The sequence below is a fragment of the Poecilia reticulata genome, linkage group LG17, assembly GCF_000633615.1.
Source record: "Poecilia reticulata strain Guanapo linkage group LG17, Guppy_female_1.0+MT, whole genome shotgun sequence".
NCBI lineage: Eukaryota > Metazoa > Chordata > Actinopteri > Cyprinodontiformes > Poeciliidae > Poecilia > Poecilia reticulata.
In genome coordinates this window covers 9,470,881-9,481,421 of record NC_024347.1, presented here as the reverse complement: position 1 = coordinate 9,481,421, position 10,541 = coordinate 9,470,881, and the positions used below count along the sequence as shown (strand labels likewise).

The window sequence follows — 10,541 nt, the reverse complement described above, 5'->3', positions numbered from 1 at the left end:
TATCTATCTATCTATCTATCTATCTATCTATCTATCTATCTATCTATCTATCTATCTATCTATCTATCTATCTATCTATCTATCTATCTATCTATGACAGCGTCTTTCTCCTCATGTTTTGATCGTAGGAAGAGTTTAACTTCTCAGGACGTGGTGGAGTAGAGGGTGTTTGGCATAACTGTCAAGTTTTGGACTTGTGGCTACAGGAAATGTTGCTGCAGAGCGGGTGGTGAAACTAGCGTAAGTGAGGAGGGTTTAATACGATCATGCATTTTACATGGTGGGTGGCAACACCAGTTTGTACTATAAAATATAAAAATCTGATTAAGATTAGAGCCTAAATACGTTTTATTTCCAAAACAGAAAGGCTACGTAATGTTAGCCAGCTAACAAATTACTATTGCTATTCTAGCAAATCAACTAACAGCTAGAGAAAAAAAAACATGTACCTTCGTAGTCAAACTGGTATCATTCAGCGAAGAATTTGTCTAGATTATGTTGATGAAGAAAAATTGTTTGCAAATAGAGATATATCTTTAAATCGTATTTGTGGCAGCTGCTTTAGAGACCAGAAACAGCGTTAACTACTTCAGGACTGTTGAACTGAAGCCGAAAGCGCCAAGTAGTTAGGCATTCACAATTGATCTGCACACTGATCGTTCTCTCTCCTGTTTATTGACCAATAGTAGAAGAGCTGGACGTAGAAGGCAGCCCACCTCATTAACATAACGATGCAGCAGAAATACAGCGAGCCAATAAAACAGCAAATAATACAGCAAAAAATACAGCAAATGGAAAAACAGCGAGCAGAAAAGGGAGAAGCAAAAAAAAAATCAAAGCAAAATATCTATTTTTCTTGACGGAAACTCATGTGTAAGGGGAAATGAAAAAGAAAATATCTATTTATGCCTTTATTTCTTATCAAAATATATATTTATTTTTTTATTTATATATTTATTGTTTTATTTATTATTATGTAGGATATATATTTATTCTTTTTACATATTTCTACATTTACTTTATATTCTTTTATTTATATATTTCTACTTTTGTTTTTATATTTATTTTTTTATTTATTATTTTGTTGAATATATATTTATTCTTTTATTGATATGTTTATTCTTTTATTTATATATGTCGGATATATATTTATTGTTTTATTTATATAGGGTATTTATTGTTTTATTTATTATTATGTCAGTTTTGGTCCTCCATAGAAAGGGGACACGGTCGTGTTGCGATGAGCTCCGGGGTTTCTGCAACGTTACGGTCTTTATCTCCTCCCTGCCCTTTTATATTCGGTGACGTAAGGCCCAGAAAGTAGTTTAAAAAGCTGGCGAACACTCCGCTGAAACACTGCATCAGGTTCATCTCACTGGCTGGAGTTCGTCGGAGATAAGTTGGACCTTTGTTCGTGGAACAGCTCGTTTAGAAACACCTGCGGAGAGACCGTTTCATGCGCAGATTTATCAAACACAGACGCAAGTCTCCCGTCTTCTTTTCATCCTTGTTTGGAGAGAAATTGTAGAAAAACTTGTTTTCACTCTGTTAGAGGTAAGACGCAAATATATTTCCTTATTTACAGTGACAATTGTTAGCAACGAGAACTTAGTGGGGCTTTTTAAATATACAGTATCAACAAATGAGACAATGACTTTTATTCACATCATATCGGCAAATATCCCTTTAGTCTAATAAATAATTTGATATCTCAAATTATTTTTTTCAAGGCAATGACAAGCTCTGAGGTAGAGAGTTTGTCATTGCCTTGAAAATACATAAATAATAATAGCATAGGAAGTTGATAAATCATCAGTTAATGTATATCAGGTTTGTGCTTTACTTGTGCCGTGGATTTCATAAAACAGCTCAACACTCAATCAGAGCAGTAATGAAAATAACTGCTGTGATTTTCCGTCCCTAGCCGATGGCTGTCATCGCTCAGTGCAGCTGCCTGTGGATGTTGCTTGCGGGAACATGCGTGTTGCTGGTGGCTGGAACAGACTGCGGGACGGAGTGCGCACGTTGCGTGTACGGTCTGCAAGAACAAGTGTCTGCTTTCTCAACTCAGGTACTGTAGTAATACATTAATTTTATCTTCTAGGGTCAGAGAGAGACAATTTGATCACTTAATCACTTCAAACATGACATACACAACAATGGTTTTCTACCTCAGTACAAAGAGGTATAAACTGGTGATAGATAGATGATAGATACTTTATTACTCAAAGGAAATTCTGTGGCGGTTCATGTTAAAATTTTATGGTTATGGCTTCAGAAATTCTGTTCAGTTATTTTTTTTTCAACTGTTCTTATTTCCTCATTCTTTCATTCCTTTGTGGCTTATTCTTATTAATTTCGCAGCTATGTTATTTTTATATAATGTCTATTGTGATAACAATATACATATATTAAACTAATGATACCAGTGTGGAACTGTTAAGTTTATTTGTATAAACATTTTAGCAACGAGACAGTTCATAACATTTTACATAACAAAAACATAATACAATAACTAATCATAAGCACCAGACATTACATCATGTCAAATGCTATCATCAAAATTATCAAGGATAATCATTATCAAATATATTCAATAATAAAAAATTAGTATGTTCATTTTTTCTAAGCTACATTTAGAAAAACCAAACAAAACTAATTAGACACACAAAACTCTACGACATTGTTCTGATACATAGGCAGGTTTTTGTCTTATTTTTAAAAACTTTTTTATACTTGAACACTCATCTTTTCTGCTTCTCTTTCTCTTTCCACTTTAATGCATTGTTTAAATTTTTCTCTTCCCAGTTCCAGTTAAAATCTCAGTAAAATACCTGACACAATTTAAAATAAATATCTTGATGAATGAAAAGGAAGATGAGTATTCACCGTGTCTGTGAGAGGGAGTGAATTACAAACACAGAGTAAAGCTCTCTGCAGAATATAGGTGAGGTTAAAAAGGGATGTTTATTTGGAAAAGATTTACCATTTACATTTTACTCAGTGGGTTGATGATTAAAACAAATAACTAGTGTGCATACTCATTATTTCTAAACACTGGTGAGTAATCTTCCCTTCTGATGTCTGCTGTCATGTTTGGCATTTCTTTATAAAAAAACATTACACTCGCATTTTTAAAGTAAATCAAATCTTTATTTAATTAATGTATTTGTGAATATCATGTGTAATCCATTCTGATCATTCATTTGGTCACTGCCCAATTATGTCAGCATGTAGTGTTTTATTTGGAGAATAAATAATTTATATGTAATCACATGAATAATGTATGACTTCACTGAACATAGATCGTGTTTCTGACTTATAAAACGTCAGAATCTTTTTACCACCTTGTCCATGCAGGCCCATTTGCCACAGGAAACTCCCACCCACAATTTATTTAGTAATCCTGGATTTATTTTCTATGCGTTTGCCTGCAGAGGGCACTAATTCATTCTCATTGGATCTCAGGTAGTAGTGATGAGACGTCTGAAGCCAGGCTTTGAGTCGTGTACCTAGTAAAAAGGGGGAGTGTCAGATGAAGCGACACTTTGATGCTTGTGTCGTATTGCTGAAAACCACATGAATGGTAATATTAGGGCTGGGCTGCGCAGTGGCGCAGTTGGTAGCACTGTTGCTTTGCACCAAGAAGGTTCTGGGTTCAATTCCCTGCCCTGGTCTTTCTGCATGGAGTTTGCATGTTCTCCCTGTGCATGCGTGGATTTTCTCCGGTTTCCTCCCACAGTCCAAAAACATGACTGTCAGGTTAATTGGTCTCTCCAAATTCTCCCTAGGTCTGAGTGTGTGTGCATGGTTGTTTGTCCTGTCTGCTTCTGTTGCCCTGCGACAGACTGGCTACCTGTCCAGGGTGACCCCGCCTCTCACCCGGAACGTTAGCTGTAGATCGGCACCAGCAACCTTCCCAACCCCACTAACGGACAAGGGTGTAAAGAAAATGGATGGCAATGGGCCTCACACTGCATGGGTCATGTGGCTGCTTCATTTTGCGTGTCGGTTTTCAAAATAAAAGTGTGAAAAGCCCTGCCGCTTCATGGCTTGTTGTATTTGGTCACACATCAGAGGAGAATATTTGTCTTCACTAGTGGCTGAAATAAAAGCAACATGACCAATATATTTGATGTGTATTAATGATTTAAATGATGGCACTCTTCAAAATGTAATGATTGTTACTGGTTTTCTCAACTGTTGATTATGATGCATTTTATGACTTTATATTTCTGTGTTTTTATAATGTAAAGCACTTTGAACTGCATTGTTGCTGAAATGTTCTACACAAATAAGCTTGACTGAAATGGAGCCAGCAAGAGGAAAATCTCTGACATCTAGGAATACTTTGAGATGATCATTCAGAAGATTCTTAAATGAAAAATAATTAACCCCTTCACCTCCAAAATTCTCATCTTCTCGAAATTTTCACTATTAATTTGATCAGTAAAGATATCAGTCTTGCACAGCAGAAATAGACTTAAAGCTGTTGGAAGAGTAAAAATCTGGCCTGGCAGGGGCGGATCTACTGGGGTGGCATGGGGTGGCAGTTGCCACCCCAAATGAGAGCCTTACCACCCCTGTTGCCACCCCAGCTGGTGACTATGATTTCAATAAATAGTTATGGGAAATTGGACATTAAGCGCACAAATCTCTTTTTTCCGATAACATTGAATGCAACACAATGTAACCTGACACCTACTGCTGAGTAGCAGGAAGTGCGAGAGAAAGACAGAGCGCGAGGCAGCAGCATTGATATGGATGGATATAAATTACTGGACTGGACATTACGTGACTTATCGTGGCTACACATGCGTCATTGCTGTCCATTGAGTCAGGAATATCGATGGTCAGGAAAATACCACACTTACACCATGAAAGTTGGTCAGGAAATCGCACCGAATGCCTGCTCCGGTAAAATGTTTTTGAAATTTTTCTAGGGCTTACGGTTTTCTGTCCAGGTGTTTCAGAGCAAAGTGATGGGACATGACTAACTGACGCTGCTGTGTGTGTAGCACTTCACTGCCCCCTAGTGCATTGCCTTGCGCAGCACACACACAGCAGTTGGCTGAGGATTAATTACTATAGCAGAACTACATCATGCTCATTTTAGCTTATTCATCAATTTTAACATAATGAATGGTACAAGTACAGCTTAGTCAACATGCTTCTGCCTCCACAGGTTATTGACTACGTTGCAGCTTTCTTTAGCATTAATGCTAAATTTTAGCATCAAAACGCTGGGTCAAAGCCGATGGGCACACTTTGGCATGCCCCTTTAAAATTTCTGCAGGAATTTCTAGTAGGGGCATGCCATAGCAATACATAAGGAGAGCAGTGACTGACTTGCTTATAATCTCTATAAGCGTTTCTTATAATCTTCCTGACTTCTGCCTGCATTGCATGGCAGGCACCTATTGTTCTACACCTAATAGAATGCCTTTATTATTTATTAGGGGCATGCCATAGCAATGCATAGGGAAGAGCAGGTATTTGCTCTTTGGGCTTTATGTGACAGGTTTAAGCAAACTACTGTTACACATTAAATTGGTGTGGTAGTTAAAATGACGCTTACTTAAAGTTTCCATGTTCCAGACATAATACTAGATCAATTGTACTTCTGCCTTTCCTAAAACCAAATTGATAAGTTTTAATCATCTACTTAGTTTCTAAGAAATAAATTAACCTGTTATTTACCATTTTGTCCATAATTTTGCCTAAACATGACGTTAGGGCTATAGGTCTGTAACTTTTAGCTGAATTTGGATCTTTCCCAGGTTTACAAATAAGAATTATGATGGCTTCTTTCCATTTATCAGGCAATATACCTGATAAATGTATCAGGTACATTTATTTTAGACCAAGGTATAAAATTGACCAGGGTCAATTTTAGAATTATTTCTTTACTCACATCACTAAGTTTATTTAACATATTAAAAGTAATTTTATCATTTCCAGGAGTTGATTTACTAGAATTCCTCAGTGCTCTTTTGAATTCAAACAAGGAAAACTTCATATTAATAAAATCATCATACTCTTCATCATTATGAATTAAATCAATATTTCGCTGTTTAGTAGTTTCATGTCCTAATTTTACTTTGTTATCTAGATTATCTGTACTATGTACTTTTGCAAATATTTTCGCCAATACCTCAGCCTTATTCTTATTATCTACAATAACATTTCCATTATCTTTTATTATTGGAAAAAAAGACTCTTTGGAATATCCAGACATTTTCTTAATAGTATTCCAAACTCTGTCTAATGCAGTGTTTTTCCCTAAAGATTCACAATATTTCCTCCAATAATCTCTATAAGCGTTTCTTATAATCTTCCTGACTTCTGCCTGCTTCCTTTTATAATTTATTAGATGCTGGAAACAAATTATTTTCTTAAGTGTCTTAAAAGCCTTATTTCTCTGTTTAATTGCTATTGAGCATTCTGGTGTCCACCAAGGAACTCTTCTTTTTCCTATTACCATTACTTCTAGGAATACACGATTTGGCTGAATTAATTATACATTTGCTAATTTCTAAATTTAACTCATTTATTGGTTTATTTATATGTACATTTTCTAAGCTAACCTCACTCATAATTTCAAACTTACCCCAATCTGCTTTCTCAAAATTTCACCTCCCCTCAAGTTTTGTCTGATCTTGCTTTACATTTATACCTATATTAACAAAAATTGGATAATGATCACTCCCTATTGTGTTTTCTTTATATACTTTCCATCCGCATAAACCAGCAATAGATTGAGACCACGGTCAGATCAATGGCAGATTCTTTACCCCTCATAAAGTCCACCTGAGTGCCTTCTTCATTATTTAAAATGATCAATTCTTTTTCTTCAATCAACTCTTCTACAACCCCTCCATTATAATCATCCTGATCTCCCCAAAAAGTGCTATGTGCATTGAAATCCCCACACCAAACTATTTTCCCTCTCCCGTTTACTAGGATTGTTTCAAGTTTTAATTTTTCTAATTGTTTACCAGGATTATAAAAATGTATAATTTTAGTATTCCCATCACTTGTCCAAACTTCAACAGCAGTAATTTCTAAGTCTGATACTACTTGTAGCTGAATAAATTTTATATTGGTTTTTACAAATATAGCACACCCTCCTCCACTCCTGTTTGACCTGTCTTTACGTAAAACTGAAAAACCCTGAATACTAAACTGTAATGATGGTTTGAGCCATGTTTCTTGAATGCATATTATATCTGGTTTTGGATTTAGATTATTAATGAAACCTTTAAATTCTTATTTGCTATTAGGTTGCGAGCATTCCTTTGTAATATTAGAATTATGTGATGGTTTGAGATGCCTCCAGTTCAGATGATCCTTCATCTTGTTGCAATTCATCATGAATTTTTTCCCAAAGATAAATCTTTGACCTTAAAAAATTTTGTAGTTGCTTTCACTATAATTTTTATTTTCTGTTTTATTTTTTGCTTGTTCTGAGCCAGTGGTCCCCAAACTACGGCTCGCGGGCCGTAGTTTGATCCGGATCAAAACTACTAAATGAGATAGTCTTTTACTCAATAAATTCTATCTAGTTTTAAACCCAAGCTGTAATGTGATTACTCCTGTTCTGACATATTAATTCCCAATTTAAAGTAAGGTAACCAAATTATCTACATTTGAAATCATAAAATGTCTCGAGACAAGAATATGTTGTAACCAATTTAATAAACCATAATTGAATCCAGAGCTGTTTCATAATCACCCTTTGAATCAAACACATACTCATATTCATTTATCAATCTATACCCTCTTTAGACATTTTAAGGTGACCAATTTTCAAATGAAAAGAAATCCTGTTTTTGATAAGATAATAAAAGAGAAAATTTTTGATTAGTCTATGAGAAAATTCAAGTCTGCTTCAATTGAGAAACCTCAATTTCTCAAATTTCATTAAGTTTAAATTTGAACCCGTGAACAGCTAAGCAGAATTTCTAAAATTTCAACACATTAAATGTCACTTTGTGTACAATTTTACCTGTTATGTAATTTTGTTCATCCTACATACAGTTAATTTTACCACATGTGAAAATAGTGGATTGTGCAGGATTAGTTTGAACACCATCTTACAAGGGTTGCAGGATAGACTGTCTGTTATCACGGAGGAACCGCGCCATAAATTAACTCTGGCACCCAAGCCGTGTCTACATCCAGCAGGCAGCGGAGGACACATCTCAAGTTATCTCCCACAGAGAAACACAAAAACTTAAATAAAACAAATAAACAACACATAATATTTTTATTAATTGCAATTTAATTAGAATACCATTCAGTTAAAATTAACATGACTTGAACTAGTCTAATTTGTAGTTTTATATTAGCAGCACTGGTATTGTCTAAATCAGGCTAAATTTGTAACACTAAGTTAGTCAAACATATAATCAATACTAGTATAACATTAGAAAATGTCTAGAATGAATGTGTTTCTATTAAAAACTGTTTAGCTATGTTCTATAAGTGTCTTAATTCTTAAAATCTGCGCTTTGATCTAAGAGAATGGAGGCGTTCTGGACCACTTTGATTACCAGGCTTCATGTCAATTTAAAATTACTGCAGAACAACGAGACAGAGGTCTTTCAGAAAATACCTATATTGTTCCCAAAACCGTTTTATCTGTTGAAGTAGGAAAGAAATACAATTAAAGTCAGAAGTGATGAAGACAGCAATATGCGCTCTGCTGCCTTCCTGTTGAGAGAAAAGAGACAGCGACTACTGACAAACAGCTGCACAAGGCAACGGTACCAAATCAGGACACACAGAACAGCCAACATACGCTGTGCATGGGACACACAGACAGAAGCTCCAACATAGTAACAAAATGGGTGCACACATACACCCATAAGAACCAACAATTTACAATCCCCAAACACCAACCATAACATTTAAAACAAACTGCAATCAACGGAAAAGAATACATTTACACACAAAATGATTGCTCTGCGACAGAACCTTTCACTCTCAGCCGTTATTTTTTTTACACACACAATTGCTCCCTGCGCTTTTCACACACAGTCGATCCCAGCGCTTTTCACCCACGAGAATAATGCACACATGCAAACTACCCTAATTGGATCCAAAAACTAAATTCCAATGCGGCCAAAGTCAAGGTACTGCCTTTCTTCTGTTATTCAAATTAACTTTAATCTTCTTCTATTATCCTCTATTCTAATTCCTATGCGGCCATTGTCAACATTTACATTTCTTCGATGGCACAGATCGATTCATATCGATGATCAACTTTAATTCTTTGTCCAATGTGGCCATCATCAACATTTACATTTCTTCAATGGCACAGATCAGCTGATCTTGTTATATTTCAGATGCAGCCCTCCTGAGGAAAATTCAATCCAACCTAGCCTACTCCTTCCCCGCGTCCGGACAGAAGGTTGGGGCGGCCACCTCCCACTGCAGGTCCTTGACCTTTTAGCCTAGGGGTTCTCAACGTGGGCGGTACCGCCCCCCCAGAGGGTGTTCAGGGGGCGCTGGTGGACATTTTTACAAAAGGGGGGCGCTGGGATGCCTTTGGGGGGCGTTTAGTCGAAGGTAGTAAACTTTACACCTTAAATGCACAACAATGCCAGTTTAGACTTTGAGCAACTTGGTAAAACTGTATTGTGTAACATTAAATCATGCTTGGCTGCAACTGTATCGATGGCAGCTCTTCTTCTATTCAGTGTTTGTTAGCTTCTGTTAGCTTCTTGGCGCAGCTCCGTTCTCCTGGTACTGGTAGCCAAAATCACGATACCCTCACTGAGTATCCCTCTGAAAAATGAACCCATTTAAATAAAGAAATCCTTCCATGGGTGATACCACGATAGAGAGCGTTCATTTTATAGCGTTAACACGGTGCTGTAAGTGGTCCGGTATGAAACGGGGTGATAGAACAACACAGCACTTTTACATTTCAATATTCAGAATGAAGAAATTGTCTCCGTTGTTATAAAAGGTTTATGTCAGTCTGCCTTTTCCCCATCGATACGCTTCCCGACCGCCCTGCACCTTAGGGGCTTAAAAAAAAAAGTTGCGCACATTGCCCAAAACTCTGAAACAGGAGAAGCAGGATATAAAACGGAGAGACGTATTAGATGTGAATTATGGCATAAAAACGCTGAATCTGACGCTGAACAGTTAAAAATCAACACATGATGTGAAACACATGACGATTAGGCGGCGCAGCAGGTGATGAGTGAAGATTATTCGTCTTATATTATTTGTCTTATAATGGATAAATGATCAAATAAATCTAGCAACAGGAAAGAAACTAAAGTGGACATAGCAATAAACCAAGAGAGGATAATAATAATAATCAAATGAAACTAAATGGAAATGAATGAAGAACAAAATGCAAGAATAAACTAAGAAACTAAAGTAAATACAGAGGAATAAACTGGTATGGCAAGACCTTTCTAGCAATAATTAATACAGAGACTGTATGGCAAGAATAAACGGACACTATTTCCAGATAAAAGGTAAAATAATATTGTTGAAGTGTCATGGGTTTGTTGAGACCA

At 36.2% G+C, this 10,541-nt stretch overlaps 1 protein-coding gene across 1 annotated transcript in view; it reads left to right on the top strand.

The window, feature by feature from the left end:
* Nucleotides 1-1,342: 1,342 nt before the first annotated feature.
* penka (proenkephalin a) overlaps nucleotides 1,343-10,541 on the top strand; it is an 11,915-nt gene continuing 2,716 nt past the window's right edge. The window contains exons 1-2 of the mRNA XM_008433533.2: nucleotides 1,343-1,554; nucleotides 1,925-2,071. Of these exons, the coding sequence (XP_008431755.1) occupies nucleotides 1,928-2,071 (144 nt within the window). The 5' untranslated portion in view covers nucleotides 1,343-1,554; nucleotides 1,925-1,927. The remainder of the gene's footprint in view (nucleotides 1,555-1,924; nucleotides 2,072-10,541) is intronic.